Source organism: Alosa sapidissima, chromosome 7 (assembly GCF_018492685.1).
Source record: "Alosa sapidissima isolate fAloSap1 chromosome 7, fAloSap1.pri, whole genome shotgun sequence".
Classification (NCBI taxonomy): Eukaryota; Metazoa; Chordata; class Actinopteri; order Clupeiformes; family Clupeidae; genus Alosa; species Alosa sapidissima.
Window position 1 is genome coordinate 23,451,908 of NC_055963.1, and position 18,336 is coordinate 23,470,243.

General features: G+C 40.3%; 1 protein-coding gene across 1 annotated transcript in view; it reads right to left on the reverse strand.

Annotated features, from left to right (window-relative positions):
• Positions 1-147: 147 nt before the first annotated feature.
• slc6a8 (solute carrier family 6 member 8) overlaps positions 148-18,336 on the reverse strand; it is a 31,325-nt gene continuing 13,136 nt past the window's right edge. Inside the window, exons 5-13 of the mRNA XM_042097346.1 lie at positions 16,794-16,928; positions 16,285-16,388; positions 15,309-15,433; positions 7,441-7,553; positions 6,854-6,991; positions 6,579-6,681; positions 5,457-5,557; positions 5,119-5,289; positions 148-3,767 (exon numbers count right to left, since the gene is read on the reverse strand). Coding sequence (XP_041953280.1) covers positions 3,624-3,767; positions 5,119-5,289; positions 5,457-5,557; positions 6,579-6,681; positions 6,854-6,991; positions 7,441-7,553; positions 15,309-15,433; positions 16,285-16,388; positions 16,794-16,928 — 1,134 coding nt within the window. The 3' untranslated portion in view covers positions 148-3,623. The remainder of the gene's footprint in view (positions 3,768-5,118; positions 5,290-5,456; positions 5,558-6,578; positions 6,682-6,853; positions 6,992-7,440; positions 7,554-15,308; positions 15,434-16,284; positions 16,389-16,793; positions 16,929-18,336) is intronic.

Genomic DNA, 18,336 nt, shown 5'->3' on the forward strand with positions numbered 1-18,336 from the left:
AGGTTGTGCACTTCTTGGAAATGGAAAGCTGGTATGTTTATCAAAAGTTCTTTTTTTTACATGCTTGTTTTCTACACATAGTAGGGGGGAAATATATATCTATCCTCCTTGCTGTGTCAAAGTCATGAACAAACAAAGAAGTGAGAGTATTTTTCAGTTAGTTTTATTGCCATTTGTTATTTTGATTCAGGCCAGTGGACTTGTTTTAGCACAAAATCACAGTGGTGTCACAAGCATGAAGCCCTTCATCGGTGAGGGAAACTGCAAGACAGATGGAACTCCTTTGTGATGTTAGCAAACATATACATACAGAAGTATACAGTGTATATATATCTATACACACGCACAGTACATTTATCTCTGCAATACTACTGTACATCAGATCATGAAAGACCATGGAAGACCAATGTTACATCTCACAGTTTTGTTACAAAGCACAACAATGAGGGTTAAAAATCTGTTAAGTTGCGAGCCAACAGTGCTAATGTGAATTTTCAAGACAGTATCATTCTCCAAAGCTCAGTATGATATGAAGACTATACATCTGCTGACAAATGATGCTAATACTCCATTCACAAATCAGAATCCATGTATCCATTCCAATAAACTCTAATCTAATTAGCTCAAGCAAGGCTGATTCATTACTGGATGTTTATCATTTCTATAATAGAGTAGTCCCTTTTTGTGCATTGTGCTTGTCCATCCAAGTGATATATCTTTAGTTGGAAAAATCTGAATCCAGTCAGTGAGCCATTCATTTATATTCAACTGCATTTTATTATTTATAAATGCAGTAATTTCTGAATAAACCTTTGGAGAAAAAATACTGTCAAGAACAATTTGGCAGAGCACATAAATGACAATAGTTACATTTATTATTTTTTTGGTAATGTAATTTTTCATTTTTTGTCCTACATATACTACTATATTAGAATTCTAAATCAACTGATCCACCCAGGCTATGAAATTAACTATATAGATGGCATAGGTTAAAAAGACATTCTAGTTACACTGACTATATCTTCCAATAAGGTTGGACGGTTGTACCACCACTATCAGGTAAACTGGTGTTGCTTGTGCGTCCACTGACTTGCACTTCCGGGCACTTTCTCACTACAGAGAGTAAGGAAGGCATTGGCAGCTGAAATGCTTGTTGGAGGATTTTTTTCTTTTCAATTTGGGGGAAAGTTTTTGGTCCTGTCACACATTGGTGAATGACATACGGCAGAATCTTTACAGCAGTTATTGTAGATTGCTAATGGCAAGGGAGAATGTGTTTGACACTGTTATTGAGACTTCAGGTAAATGAGTTTAAGTAGATGAAAAGAAAAAAAAAGGTCAAAAAGAACATCACAGAGTGAATATTCTGAGCATTAATCAATCAACGCTGTCCCTTTTAAAATGGGTAAAGTAGGCGTGAGGCTATGCTGGAAGTTGAATGATGCGAGTGTTGCCTCACACACCTACACATCACCGTTCCCAATATCACCAATAAATGAAACTTGTTATTATACATATAAAACCATTGTGGAGCTCTGGGTGGTCAGGACAATACTGATGTTTAAGCACACAAAGACAGAATCTAACACTTTCAAACACGGTAGCACTTGAAAATGAAATTAAAATCCATTCAATGTGCTATCCTTCTCTCTATCCATTCTGATACTGCATTGCAGCAATTCAGGGGGATACACTTATGCTTTTCAAAATCGCATACTGCATCAAACTTTCAAAATATAGCACACAAAGATATTTAATATGTATTTGTATGTTTTAAGCAAAATAAAAGCCTTCACAAAATAAATCTCTGATTTATTTGACAAGATGTAAAACAAAAACAAAGAGAATCTTATTCTAACACGATTGTAAAGTGCTAGCAAGATTATTATACAACAATGTGCAAATGTAGTTCTGGAGCCATACATTATTTAATTTATTTTACATTCTAATTCAATTGTATAGTAACAATGATATGATGTTAATGTACAGAGCAGAATTCCCACAGGTGAACTCTTAGGGCAGTGAGCTGGGAGACCTGGCGTTTGACTTGGCTATTTGACAATGGGCGCTAGACTTAAGACAAATCTTTCTTTAATAAAAAAGGCAAAATTTGGCAACTAATTGTCCACCCTCTAAACTGCAACTGCAGCACAAACGTTATATGGAACTCAAGGAACACAAACATGGTGTAGTGTGTGTGTGTGTGTGTGTGTGTGTGTGGATCCATCTGCTTGTGGTTATTGCACAATCTGCACTCCTCATTGGCAAACAGTTTTGCAGCTGCTGTTCATTGTATCTGTATTTTAGTGTGTGTGTTTGTGTGTTTTTTATGGCAACCAAAACCAGTCTCTGTCAATCAGCCAGAGATAGACAACATGCTCCCTTTGGCACTTAATTAACTTAAAGTGTGTTTATCATTACATCTACAACAGAATACTGAGGTTCACTGTAATCATGAAAGACACATTAAACAAAACGTGTGCTCGTCAGACAAAGCATTGGCTCTGACAGTTTGGCAACTGTGTTGTCGTGTCAGGGACCAGCATAAGTCAGACTAAACATCCCATCACTTTTTAGAAGAGCTGGCCTTGATCAAATCAGATGCATGTGCAATCTGTGCGTCTATTAAACAGACTGTGATTATCAAATCAGAACTAGCATTACAGTATAATCAACTAAATTTCAAACGAGAATTCTGGTATTCTGTGCTCATTTACCAAATGGCGTCTTATTTTCGAGCACAAGGACTTGGACAAGGATTTTAGTGTTTTTTGGATGGGTGATGCATTCTGACTAACTCTCCGGGACAGTGACCAAGGGTGGTGCGGTTTCCTGCGTGAGGAGGTGAAAGGTCAAGAAAGTCCCTGTCTCTCCCCTAAGATGTGCACACGCACCTCAGACAGAGCGTCCAGTCCAGTCCACTCAGCCTGGTCAGCACTCCCCCGTTTCCCTCCCTCTGCCCTTCCTTTTGCCCGTCCCCTATACGCTGGCTATGAAGTGCGGGGTATTAAGGAGGCCCCCAGCGGACTGCGCTGCTAGACAGAGCTGGCCTGTGGGAATTCTGCAGTGGTCAGGGAGGTGGAGGCCGCACCACACCCCTGCTGGGCTCCGGCCTGATGCCAGGTACACAGGCCTGTGCCACACCTATGGCCTCCTGAGACAAGCTGCCACGTCGGCTACTCACGGTGGACAAATACTGGTATGAATTTAAACAAACACTGGAAAAACTGGAGCAAAATCAAAGATTGGGCAAAAAAAAAGGGTGGATTTTTTATATAAGGAAATGTCACTGATGGTTATGATGAGAATAGATGTCAATCACCAGGGAAACATCAGAGAACTTATTAGAAATTATTTGAATTGTAAAATCACTGGTTTTATGGTGTGCAATAGATGAACCAGATATTAAGAATGAGTTTGCATAATAAAAGAGAGGTCACATCTGTGAAATGCAAAAAGTTCTAATTTGGTATTCAAAATATGGAAGTGATTGTGATTTGGAGACTTTGAAGACACTTTGGCTTTCAAATAATTTGATTTAAATAGAAGAAAAAAAAAATAAAGGAAGAGTAGCTTTCTCTGCAGCTTGTCTCTGGAGGCGTCCTCCTTTTGCAGACCTTTGTCTACATGACACTTTCAAAGATGATGACCTTGTTCTCCTCCGAGCCAGGGGAAAGAGGTGAGGCCAGGCTTTTGATATCAGCATCAGGAGCCATGTACTCAAGGTGATGGGCACCCCATACTGGTTTGGTCAGGTCTGCCCAACGCTGCAAGAGAAATAAAAAACAAAACAAAAAAAACACTCAGTTCCAGCTGCAGCATTGTGCATTCATCAAATCAGAAGCTTTAATAAGCAAGGCACACTCATCCACAGGTGATAACCACTTGTGTAGACAATTTCACTCCTTCACTCTGTTTTCTAATCTTAGTTAGTTGCTAGAAGACCACTTCTGCCCATGTATATGTTAATATGTTAATAAACAATGATTTTTGTTGTTCAGCTTACTAATTTACGGAATAAGACTGTACATTTAAGATCCTTAATTGTATAAAATCCAAGCTTAAGATCATGTGGTATTTTTTCGTTTTCGAACTACACCATAAATAGGCCAGGTGTCCTTCCTCTTTTTCTCTAAGGCGGTTATGCTGATCCACATTCTCATGAGCACACACACTCATTTGCATACAAGTGGATATTTACAGCACTTCATGCTTCACTGCCCTAACATCATCCATATGGAGCCCATTTTCCAACAGAATATGTAAGACAGTGACTCCAGTGACTCTGTCCAGGAATAGCAACCACATCTTTACAGCAACATGTCAGCAAGAGTAGGAGTAACTGTGAAAAAAGACTAGAATACAAAAGACAAGTGCTAAAGAGCTGATAATTGAGGCTCTGATGGTTGCAACACTGAGCCCTTCTTTTGCAGGTCCCCTGGGGCTTCCTCCATAAGGGGCACCAGCATGGTTTCCGACAATCCATTTTTCCATTCATCCTCTTCCCATGACTTGTGGTATGTTAGCCATCCCTCAAAAGCCTCACATTTCCTATGTCAGAGTTTGGCTGGTAGCTTATTGCTCACACTGATACATGGTCTTGTTTCTGAAGCTCAGTTGGGAAAGCTACAGTATGTGTGATGTGAAACTCTGGTAAGACCATGGCTTCAAAGCTCGGCTTTTTGTCCATGTGTCTGCTCAGACAAATGTTTACATTTTTCTGCACTGCACTGCGTTGTTGAGCTGATATATTTATCATTTATTTGACACTTGGGAGAGCAGAGAATGCACACACTCTACTACCTTCCCTAGAATTACTACTACTTATTCAGTTGATCTTAAAAGTTCTAAATTAAGGTTTTAACACTTTTTCAGATGTCCAAGACCCACCTAAATGTTGAACATTTGGCTTTAAAAATTTTTTTGATAGATACATTTTTTACAATACATTTTTAAATAAGAAGCGCCTTTGCATACCTCAACTTGTTCATAAAGTTGCAACTAAGTACAACGTTCAACATGAAGGCTTCTCTGGCATGTCAACCAAAATAAAACACTGCTATGTTTGGTTTTGCAGAATTCAATGTCTACAGAGAAGCCTAAGGAAGATTTGCAGACCTCTTTGAAGGTTCCCATGGGTCCGGAGAGCTTGTACAGTAGGCTGACGGGGATGCAGAGCATGGAGGAGAGAGCCATACACCAACCGATCACCTCACCCCACCACGGGTACACGTACGCATTGTTGTAGGTAAGAGGCTTGTAATTCATCAGGTGAAACAGGAAGATAGCCTGAAAGATAAGATGATTGTGGACTTACAGCAGGTCATGGATCTCAGGAGTATATACTCCAAATGTCATAAGGGATCCATTCTAGACTAGGGCAGCTGGGTCTGTCTGCAGATGCTGGGGTGATGCTTAGGTGGGAGGTCAAACACGTTGAGCTTAAAGGCACTTACCATGCAAACGCATGGAGTAATAAACGACCAGCACCACTTAATCCAAGGGAAAGGCCGGTAACCGATCATACGAGCTATGTCGTCCATAAACCTGTCAGCACCTGCACGGAGGAGACAGACGGCACGTCCCAGATCAAACACTGATAGACACGTCTGGCATTAAACACTGATAGGCACACATGAGGTGATAACACAAGACTTTGTTCAGGTGAGAGGGCAGACAGACTGTCAGCCCAATGTTTTGTTACTCATGTCAATGTAAAAGTGGTGATGTCATGACATCTCAGGACTTCCTAGTGAACGCTACGTGCTCATGATTGGAGGACTTCCCTTGGCTGAATGCGTATGCCCTTTACTGTCATGATGGTATATAGGTCCTGATCTGAGAGATATATCTACTGTTTACTTCAGGGCATTATATCTTTTATGTAGTGCTGTAATATATTTTTATATGTTTCTCAGTTACTGAAATGTTTAGTTTAACCATGCATATGTGCTATGTGAAAATGGTTCCCTTCATCCAAAGTCTCCATCTGTGAAGTGAGAAGACTGTTTGCTGTAGGGCGTCTGATTGACTTCACCCCAAGGACACCAACATAGCCTAGGCCATTAGAAGGTTAAGGGATCTTGTAACATCCTTATCTCTGTTAATACTAACTGGATGGATGGATTATTTTTTGGGGCGAAGTTTCTTGTGATTTTCCATGTCTGTTGTCACACCAGTTGTCTTTGAGTATTTTTGACCACAGTGCTTATCACAGACGAGGACAGTGTGATGTTGACATCTTATGTGAGAGGTGCCTACCTATAGAGCAAGATGCTGTGTTGTTCTTGTGTCCTGCTTTATAAGTTTCAGTACCCTTCTGGTGTCAAGGACTAACACAGCAACATGTATTATGATGGCAGTAACACACTACTAATGTGCTCATAGCCATACTGCCATTCACTGACTTTCTGGAAATGAAGTAAGGCTTGTAAGTGAAAGAATGGTAACTCCCAAACTACTTCCACTTGACCTGTAAGAATCTTTACTTACACCTGGGCAGTATTAGCACACAGTCTTTGTGTTATTGCTCTCAAAGCAAACACTGCACTGTTCCATGAGAGGAGTGAGACCCTTACCGTAGACCCAGGCGACAACCACGCACTCCCAGAATGCCTGCCACAACAGGGTCATACCGCTGGCAGAGTAATAATCAAACAGCTGGAAGACGAACATCCCTCCCTGTGCACACACACACACACAAAGGAAAAAAATCAGGCTACTTCACTGGAAAGAAACTTTAAATAACGAACGTAAAGGACAAATATTTATATGGGCATGGGTGGGGTCTGATCAACACCTTTGACATACACTGCATAGATGATGAAGCTCTGTGCTCTGAGGAAATACTCACCTGTGTAACCATGGAGAGATCTATTATGAAGCACAATGAACAGCAGATTGCCACAGCGATCTCACGCTGATAGCGCATGTAATACTTTCCAGGATAAATATCAAGAATCCCAGTTACAAAACCTTCCACTCCAACAAACTGTAGAAAGAGGAGACACAAGACATGTTTTACTCATCTGTTCGCCTGTGGAGATACTGCTAAGGGTCATTGTTTTTATAGGGTCACTGTAGGTTCCACCAACAGTTCTGAATGGGGTTCTGTTTCCATGGGGTAGAGAGGTTTATGTTAAAAAAGGGGGTGCCTAAGATCCAGAATTTGTATTTTATCATGCAGACAACTCGTACTGATTTTACATTATTGGAGAATTACTGAAGGAAGTTGAATAAATGAACTCCTGTGGAGTTTTGATCTTCAAACTTTTTCTCACAGTTTTTGTCTCATTTCCAATGATCAAACATTTGCCTACATGTCATCTGTCTTCAGTTAAACGACTTCTTAACCTCTCCCCCACTTTCCTTCATTTTGCTCCACAGTTCTTGTCACACCTCCCCCACCCCAGTATTTGTAATGTCCCCGCGCTGACTGACCTGACTGTCCAGTCCCAGAAGTAACAGCATGAAGAAGAAAAGAGCAGCCCACACGGGCGCTACAGGCATCAGAGACACGGCCTTTGGGTAGGCGATGAATGCCAAGCCGGGGCCTGCGGGGGCAAGGAGAACATGAGAGAGACTCAGCACCTGAGGCGCACGCGGGCGCTCCACAGACACACGCACACACGCACACACACACACACACACAGAGCACTGACGAGCCAACTTACACACCACACACAAACAGCACAGTGAGAAAGAAAGACAGGATGAGAGAATCAAAAAGGGAGATAAAGAAAGAGAGAAAATAGCAGAGAAGAAGGACGTAGGTGGAAAAGAGAGAGAGCATAACAGTGCAAGAGGTGCACCTGAGTGTGGTGCGGTGGGGTTATGTAAGAGAGTGTAATGTGTGTGACAGGGACTAGTATGGCAGTAATACATTTCTTGTCTGCAGTTTGGGCTTGTCTAGAGAGGCCTGTGACTTGGCCTCACATCCACAAGAGTCAGGCATGGTTAGTGGTTAGATGTCTCCTTTCCTCTCTATAACCTTTGGATATTGTGTTATTAAAACATACTACATATTCTCTTGGGGGAGGGTGTGTTATCTTGGAGGGGGGGGGGGGGGGGGCATGCTTAACACTATTGCTACTGATTAGTGGTGTGGTTACTCATTTGTCATTTAGGTTATCTGTTTTACAGGAAAGTCAGTAATATATAAGTTAGCTTCAGGCAACTGCACTTAGTTATAGATTAATCCTATGAATACCACACCACAGAGACCCAAGGGAATCATTGCTCTTCTCAGAAGAGACTGAGCTTTACTGAAGTGTATATATCACCAGTATATTTTTTATGATCTCTGCTTTATGACCTCTGCTTTAAGGTAGTCAGAGGACACAAAAAGTTGTAAGATAAAAAAAGTTGCTGAGGGAATGTTCACATGACTGCAGCATCTATAACCTCATATCTATCATATACAATAGGTCTCTACTCTACAGTTGTTCTCTGAGGAGCGAACAAAATGGGTGGTATTTCCAAACACACAGAGTGCATGAAAGAAGAATATCAACGGGTCCCAAAGAATATTTGCAGTACATACAGTGTTGTGCATAAGTGTTAGGCACCAATTAGGTTTGTTGTTTTAGCAATGTTATGATGACCATATATGTTTATTCCTCTTTATCTTTATTAGAATTCAACCAGAAGATAGAGGAACTATTAAAACACACAAAAATGTGCCTTTCTGGTTCAGGTTCTGGCCTTTTGCATCCATTTAATTTGTTGTTTTTGCACTGTTATAATGACCAATCTCACAAGGGGGAAGCTGAAACTGGTTGTTTTTGCAGTGTTATAAAGACCAATCTCGCAAGGGGGAAGCTGAAACTGGTTGGTACTGGTTCTGGCTCTGACACATTGGTATCAGAAGTGGTAAGGAGATGATGACACCATTCAAGAATCTCATTGAAAAGTTACAGCTGGAACAGTTCATTGCTTGCCCAAAGTGAAAATGCATGGTCAAAGGTTTCTATTCATAGAGCCTTGATGAGGCAGGTTTTAGGGTGAACCATGGTCAAGTCAGCAGCTGACCTCGAGACCCACATCATAGCTGGATCTACCACGGTCAAGTCAGCAGCTTCTGGCAGGCCAGACATGCCTGTTAATGGCCTGGGTGGGGAACGACAGCTCGGTCAACAGCTTTCCCCTTCGGTGATTGATCATTATAACACTGCTAAAACAACAAATCCAATGGTAGCTTGAGACTGTAATTGGACTAGTATTAGAACAAAAACATAATTTTATGTGTACTTAAACACTACTGTACATACATATTCCCTGTGTTGTCTGGTCATATTCTAATTAGGAGTGTGAGAAATAAACAATAGTCCTTCTTGCATTACTTAAGCAAAACATCTAAGGTGCCTAAGACTTTTAAACAGTACTGTATTTATTTTGGCTTGCATGTAAATCTATGGCAACCTCCTCCTCCTGATTTCATATTTCTATTGTTGCTCTTAATAAAAGTCAGATGTTGAAGATGTTTTGACATCATTTTGAAAAGAATGAATGTTTTAACATAATTTTTAAATGTACAGTATGTCATGAATGCTTGTGCTCACAATGTGAATATATCATACATTTACAGAGGTGTTTCAAATGTCAGTATTATTTTCATGTATGAAAGTCATTAGATGCCAGTGTCATTTTCATATATACAAGTGATTAGATGCTCGGTTCTAAGTTGACATTGTTGATGGTCCATTTCAAACCTTTCAAACTATAACAGCAGAGTCTGCTGTCTTTGTTGTCTCATTGTCTGTAATTTTTAAAACTCATTTTCTGTGGCACTGATTAAGAAAGAAATTATGTATTTGATGTGCTTCCATTACTTATCGTTGCTCCTTTACCATCTCTTATTAGTGCTAGTACATTTTTGTGAGGTTACTTAAAGCATAGTTGGGTTGCAGAGGGAACATGCGATTTCATTTCATATAACTAGCTTAGTTGTATATTTGTAAACCAAACCTATCCATCCGGTGTATGTATTGTTTTGGTAAAGTTATTCATGATTTTTTTTTTCCCTGCCATATCTCCCTAAAACATTTTGAACAGTTGTGTTTTGTTTAAATATATTAAATGTGTATATATTTATCCTAAACTCGTTACAGATGCTTAGTCACCAATCTACAGTGATTCTAACGGAATGGATGTGCGTACAAGGCTTGTAAGTTTTAAGTGGCTGCAAATAGGTCCAACTGTGGTATCCAGAGTGATATCTACTAATAAATAGCTTCCTGATAAATGATACATGTCTCGGTAGTATTAACCCTATAACTGCTTCATTTATGGCAGTCATTCATAATTTGTGATACCTAATTGGATAATAAAATATTATTATCTTTACTTGATGACTGATGAGTGGAATAGGTGCCTTTCCTGTAATAACTGAGGACATTACCAAGTGAGTCATTCTGATCCTTGCGTTGCACACAAATCAAAAGTGAAACAAATAAACATCAAAGATTTGAGTTTATACAACAAACCCATGCTACCCATTTGTCTTTACATTTTTCTTATTATGTGCACATTTGATTTGTCAAATAGCTGAAAATCTCAGATGCTCTGTCTTTTTTTAAAATAATAAAATGTACAGACGGACAATTAGTTTGTACTGTGTTGAGGTTTAGTATGGTTAGACTGGGGCACTTGGACCTATGGCTGGATCACATGTTCTGTGGACTGACTTCCTACTTTCCTTTCCTGCAAAGCTAACTGGGAAATGCAGTCATCTGTATCGACTGGACTTTACTGGACTGTATTAAAAGTGTATGCTTTCATTTAGATATCAGAAGTTTACCTGCTGATGCAGTCAGCTCCAGGACCCCTCTTGAAATCGAGATGTGCACATCTCAAGAGGCAAAATTCCTGGTTAAATAATCCTTAAATTAACATTTAAATAAATTAAAATATAGATATATAGAGATATAGAGTAGACGTGAATCACATTTCAGATACTGGGACTGAAGACAGTACAATCCTGTTAAAAGGATCAAAAAGGGGGATTTCTTTGGCAAAAGTGTACAACAGCCTGCAAGAATCTGAATGGATTTCCAATCATTTTTAAACATAACAGACCAAACAGTGGCTGATCATAAAAAATGCCATAGTTTGGTATAAATCTATAAGGCAGTTTTAGACAAGAGCAACTCTGTAAAACCTTTCCCTAGAATCACAAGTGCACATACAAGGTCCTCAAAGATCCAGATACAAACAGACGCACAGAACATGATGTACAAACATTGACTTACATACATTCTGAAACAGACACACGCACGCACGCGCACGCACACACGCACACACACACACACACACACACACACACACACACACACACACAAACACACACACACACACACACACACACACACACACACACATACACACACACAAATCACTCCCTCACTATGGTTTCCAACAACCAACAGACACAAAACACAGCTTAGATTCATTTTCAAAGCACAGGTCTGCTTACGCTAGTGACCTCAGTGTGTCCCATAGCCCAATTTTCTCTTCCCTTTCCTTTCCAAGTTTCTCTACCTGGGAGATAGAATTCATAAATCAATGTTCATCTGATATTCTGATACCAGTGCCACTATGTGACCTTACCCCCCGTTAAGGATATCAGAAGAAACCCGGTGACCTTGTCAGGTCATTACGCATGTGGGGCCTGTCTCAGAGCCAGGGTGCATGCTGTTCCTTGCTTAGCCTCAACAAGCCGGTGCTTTGGATTTAGTCTACTGCTGCAAGGTGAAATGGCGTCTCATCATCACACAGACTGATATCACAGCAGAAGACGTCAGTCATGCAGGGGGGGAAACGTGGAAGAGAATATCAAAACGCCAAAAGACACCAGCGATCTCTGCATACACAGGCCTTTGATTTTCTGTGTTCAAAGCATAGATTATGCCTGTTAGGAATGCTGCACGTGTATGTCTGCAACATACAACAGAGAAAGCACAATGTCACGTATCCTATAGTTGTTTTTGTTTTGCTCTCTAAATAAATATTTAGAGGTTGTGCAGTTAATGTCAAATTGAAACATCTGATGTCTGGAACATCAAACAAGGTTGTTCCTTGTCAAAATGACACTGGGGTCCAATGTTCAGAGATCACCTCTGGTGCTCTTTGCCACTGCTGCCTTCCTCCATGGCATTGCATAGAGTTTCTCTTTCACAACTTTCACTTTGAGGCCTGAGGAAACAGGCTCGAGGGACTGATGTGATCTGGATTTAATGCCATAAATCACCTGAAGTTGAACATTTACACAAAAAATTCCAAAAAAAACCCCAAAACACACAAAATCATGATTTTAGGTTTAATCAACCAGTTTGATGAAAAGTCCAGTTTAATGCAATCCCATGCAGTTTGGAATGTGATGAGTCTGTTATGCTCCTCAGTGGATAACAAACAGCAAAGGAGTAGGCCTATGTCTGTAGCTTTCTACTGAGCTTAAGGGGAGCTTTGTGCAGACGACCTGGACGAGGCAGCACACAAACGGCCGTCTGCTCCCTACAGGGTTGACCCACAGATCCTCATGATTAGCACCCAGTTCTGCTCGTTATTATTATTACACAATGGCATCATTCACAAGAGACGCCACTACAGCACAGCCAAAAATAAACTGTGCGGCTGTCACAAACATTTAAACGGCCTAAAAATAGCACAAGTGCAGAGGGTGATTTTTTTTCTTTGTGTGTTACATTTACAGTTGCTGTGGTCTCTAAGTTAATGGTGTAAGAGGATATAGTTACAGTGAGACCACCGTGGAGCAAATAGACTCCACTGTGGCTCAGTGATGTAAGGGTAAATCTTGATTGTTTGAGAGTTTTGATTCTGCATGCTTACCATATCATACATTTTTTTACAAGCCCAATGACATAATTGTTCATGATGTTGAATCTATGAGCAATACAATGTGTTAAGCAGTAACTATTTTGAGAACGTTTTAAAATAAATATATAAATGCTACCATCATTTTTCAAATAGGAGACAGTTTGTGGGAGAAATGGATGCTTAGGTCTGGATTCAGGGCGTCTATGTTACAGGCCAGGTCACTGTGAAGGTGACCGCTTACACTGTCAGCGCAATATTTGTGAAGTAGTCACTAAAAGGCTTATGCATATGAATGCATATTTGTGCTGAAAATGGTGACAACTGTGGGAATTTTAAAGATATAGTTTACCTATACTGATGTACCCATTTTGTGCATTGTTTTTACTGTAGAAGGGAAAAGGAAATCTCAGTAACAAGGAAGAAACAGAAAGCCTTGATGACTACAAATGACGACAATGAGAGTATGGTAACTGATTCAAATGTAGTAGGAGATTCTTGTAGTTTACTCCTTTTCCCTTTCATGGCAAAAACGCAAACTACTCCTTCCTACTGGCATGAGGGTAAGTAGATGATCCGAATATTCTGAGGGGTAAACTTCACCAGACTCACTACTTTGTTTCACATTGTGAAGAGTGAGAGTACTCACAATTTGGAAATGTTTCCAACCCTAGCATCGTAATGGGCGTAGACTTTGCGTTACATTTGAAATCATTGCTCCAGCCTAACCAATCACATTGATTGAGGATTCCTAACATCCTTACTCCACCTAACCTTCAAAAACTGATAATATACCACATTGGCAGTCAGGAAATAATGTATTTACCTTTGCTGTATACATTTATACATTCTTTTGACTGAGTTTGTTTTATGTTAGCAGGCGTTGCTACTACCGTTTACCACAGCCACTTTTGATTTTGAATTGAACATCATCCCTGACTGGTCCTCCATCCTATTAGCTGAGGGGAAACGTAAACGCATTGAGAGTAGCCAGACTAGTATCTCAGTGAAATGAAAATGGGTGCAGATACTAGGGGGTGGGGCCAGGCTAGATATTGTAAGCTATCCCTTTAACAGGAGATCTACAGCATTATTTGGACAACTGATTTAAAATGAATATATAGATAGCTATGCATGTCAATTCTAATATGCAATTCAGCATTGTGTCAGAGTCATCAAGTAAAGAAAATAAAGATGTTGAATACATCAAATGCATTAAATTGTAAAATGAAAGCATAAAATATCCCAAATGATGCTGAATCTTTCTACCCCAACATGTCAGATGCACAATGAATTACACTGAATAACTAGTGCCAACATGCCAGATCACCACTTGATCATGCCCTTGGTCAGTAGCATGCCATACTTTCAGTAGTAGTAACATCATTAGTCAGAATATCTCTTAAGCTAATGGGGGCTAATGTAGTCTGAGGTTAGAGCTAGTAAAAAGGTTATTTTAATCAGTTCCACACTATATATGTTGTAACAACTTGTCTAATACAAAGAGCTAATTCATTGACAGCTTTTTCTCCTGTTTACTGCTGTTCTCACTAGTCTCAGTCAAATATGAGCATATATAATATCTAATATGGCAAGTTCCACTTCATTTTTTAACCACAGTGTGTCTGTGAAACTCATTTAACACTGGACAACTTATTCACAATTCACCCATTCATACAAAGACACACATTCACAAATACATTTAGATACACACATACAATGCACACATTCCTCACACATTCACACACAAACATGTACATAAATGCACATTCATACACATACACTCACACACACACACACACACACACACACAAACCCAATCCAGTATGTAACATTCTCTATCCAATCTCTCGTCATTATGATCTAGTATAGAATGTGTTTCACCTTATTTTGTGCACACACACACCCACACACATTCACACAAACAAACAAAAAAAAATACTGTAGCCTGATTGCTCATCAAAGAAAACCAGGAAATTATTTTGGCATCCGAAAATAGTAGGCTACAGAAATACACCCCTAGCATTATAAAACATTCATTTTTCCTGTACATGGCACAAGCAGGTTCTTTGCAACATCATATTTCTGACTTCTTTGTTTCAGAAAAGCAATATCATGAATAATATAAACATCTCAACACAGGCATGAACTTGAACTAGAAATCAGTTATGTGAACTGGAAAGCACTGGATATAGAGCTAAATTATTCATCAGATACATTGAGAAACATTCTTGTGGCACAAGAAAATGGCCGCTGCTGTTTTTAAATTACTCAAAACAGTCAATAACTATTTGACTCACATGGCAAGAAAACATTTCCTTTTAAGTAACAGACCATCAACATACAGGAAACAAGCAACATCAGTTATAGCAAAGATGACATGTATCTAACAGTATATCTATGACAAACTATTATCACAGTGCTGACATAAATGCCTTGGTTAGTTGAGAGCTGTGAGAATGAGCAGGAACCTGTACCTGATTCAGCTACTTTGGAGATGTCCACTCCCTGTTCAGAGGCCATGAAGCCCAGGATGGAGAAGACCACAAAGCCGGCAAAGAAGCTGGTGCCACTATTAATCAGGGCCAGAACAAACGCATCCCTGCATACCAGGACAGAATACGCAGGTTAGACGTGCTCTCAGTTGGAGTTCACACTACATTACCTCTTGGCTGTGTATTTAGTTTGATGTCTTATTAAAATCTTTGTTCATTTTTTTGTGTGTGTATATTCCACACTGTAACATCATCTTGTCATAACAATAGATAATGTCAACATGGTAGCTGTCCGGTCAAGTCTAAACATTGGCTAATGCTTACTTATTTTTATATAAAACTGCCTGCCTTCAGCTATGGTTGGAATGTGCAGAATAACAATACAACATTGCAGATTCCTAAACATGTCATAACTCATAATTGCCTTATTCTTGTCACTTTCTATTTTTCTCTTCCTTTCCACCTAATTTGGGCATGACATGATTTTTTCCAATACTGCCACCTTGTGTGCAGCAATGCAGTTATGTGCTACTTGCTCTGAATGGAGAGGTTTGTTAGGATTAGAGTCGCCGTTTTGATTAGCGGTATGCTACTCCAGTTACATTATATCGGTTACATTGTACTTACTGTACAGTACTGTACTGTACTGTACAGCCTAAAAAGCAATGATCAGTTATCAGCAGTGCAAAACACATACGATAGTAATTATTTGAGTGTGAATTAAATTTGAATTTGGCTTTGTATTTGGTTCAACTATTCACTGAAATTGTAATAAGACTTCCAGAGGAAAATATGCTAAAAGCTGTACACAACTTAATATGAGCACCAGTCATCAGATGGCAGATTATGTTCACTGTCATCCATTGACACATATTCCTCTGTCCCATCTTGACAAAACAATGACAGTCAGACAAGGACAACCAAAGCTAGTATATTATGGATTCCAACACTGACTTACTTATAGCAGTCGTTGTTGAATCTGTTGTAGCTGCCAAGAGCAGTGAGAGCTCCCAGGCCAATGGCATAGGAGAAAAATATCTGTGTGCCGGCATCTATCCAGACCTGGCAAAGACAGAGAAGCAATCAGCTCTCAGATCACAACCTCAAGTCACACAGGAATTGGACTACGAAAGAATACTGCAATCCAGTGGATTTGCAGCAACACAGACAAAAATAGCATTTCCTTCAGGATGCGTTGCAATTTAAACCTCTCTCTGGAGCACTAAATGAGAAACATTGAACCTCAGGCATCGTTGTAATTGTATTCGTACCAACACACATGGTGAATATTACAATACTTTCATTTCCTTAAGGGAGGAATTATGGTAATGGTGTTTTAATATCCTTCAATTATAACAGCAGTCTTCCGCTTCAGTCAAGCGCGATACATGCATCTTACCGAACTTCAGGGGTATGATGCTGTATTTACACAAACGGATCATTTTGGCGGGGCCGTAATGATCTTACCTGCGGCTCTGCGAGTTTAGACCAGTTAGGCTTAAGGTAGTACATGATCCCGTCATAGGCCCCGGGCAGAGTGACCCCTCGGACCAGCAGGATAATCAGCACGACGTACGGGAACGTGGCAGTGAAATACACAATCTAAAGGAGAGCACAGTGACAGGACAGGACAGGAACATGAATAACAATCTCAAAACATACATACAATGAAACACTCCATTAGTTCAATACTGATGATGGTGGTTAAAGCGGTAAAGCGCTTTGGGTGCATTGATAAAGCGCTATATAAGTTGTTGTTAATTGCTCAAAGTATAAATATTAAAATTGTCATGTTTAATGACTTGAACTGAACTTCACAGTCCATCACAATCAAACTTCAGAACCAATAAAAAGAGCTGTCATTGAAATCATTAAGATCTACTGTCGCATTAAAGCTCTCCTTTGTGCACACCAAAAGCATGGCATAACTCAATTAAGTCAGCAAATGTTACAATTATGTTGTATAACTCTGATTCACTGAACATTTATGTTTTGACTACTTGCCAAGAGGCACTAGTCATTAAAGCAAGTCTTATGACTGTAGAGGAGTAACACAGATAACAACACAGTTAAAGATAGGCCTAAGTGGAAGCGTTTATCTGCTCACCGGTACACTTCAAACACCGCAACCTTGACCTGTGCCCGTTAAGACACACCTGACTTGGCACCTCTTTTACTAGCCCTGCCTTTACTACTTTGGAGATATGCTGGTCTGAAACTAGGACAACTGTCCAGTGCCACGTCTCTGTTTTTGCGGAAAAACACAGAACTCAATATCATTGCTATTCAGACTCCATTTTGTGCTTGCGGTCAGGAGTCGTCTTGTTCTTTCGGGCGGCGGCGGAGGGCGTTGCGCCCTTGAGAGGCGAAGTTTGGCATCTGAGACAGAGTGGACTTTTCAAAAGAGCCCAAAAAAAAAAAAAAAAAGTCGACTATTGTTCCATCTACCTCAAACTCCAATCTCCTTCAGATCGCTTGGTGTTCTGCCATACCATTCTAGAATAGAGGAACAATAGGGAGAGCTGTGGCAGTACTCGGGAGAGAACAGGCTCTATGGGATCTAAATGCACACTGACATTGACTCAACAACACAGACACAGGAGAGTCAGAACAATGAATCAATGGAAATGAGATTATCTCTCTCTCGGCTCCACATTCTACACGAGGAGAGAGAATAGGGCCAAGCTGAGAGAGAGAGAGAGAGAGAGAGAGAGAGGGAGAGAGAGAGGGAGGGAGAGAGGGAGAGAGAGAGAGAGAGAGAGAGAGAGAGAGGGAGAGAGAGAGGGAGGGAGAGAGGGAGAGAGAGAGAGAGAGAGAGAGAGAGAGGGAGAGAGAGAGGGGGAGGGAGAGAGGGAGAGAGAGAGAGAGAGAGAGAGAGAGGGAGAGAGAGGGAGAGAGGGAGAAAGAGAGACAGACAGCCAGGGGGGGAGGGGTGGGGGGAGAAAATGTCCGGCTGACTTTGAAACAGACCCCCGACGCTGGCTACTAATAGCTATGGCGTATTACACAT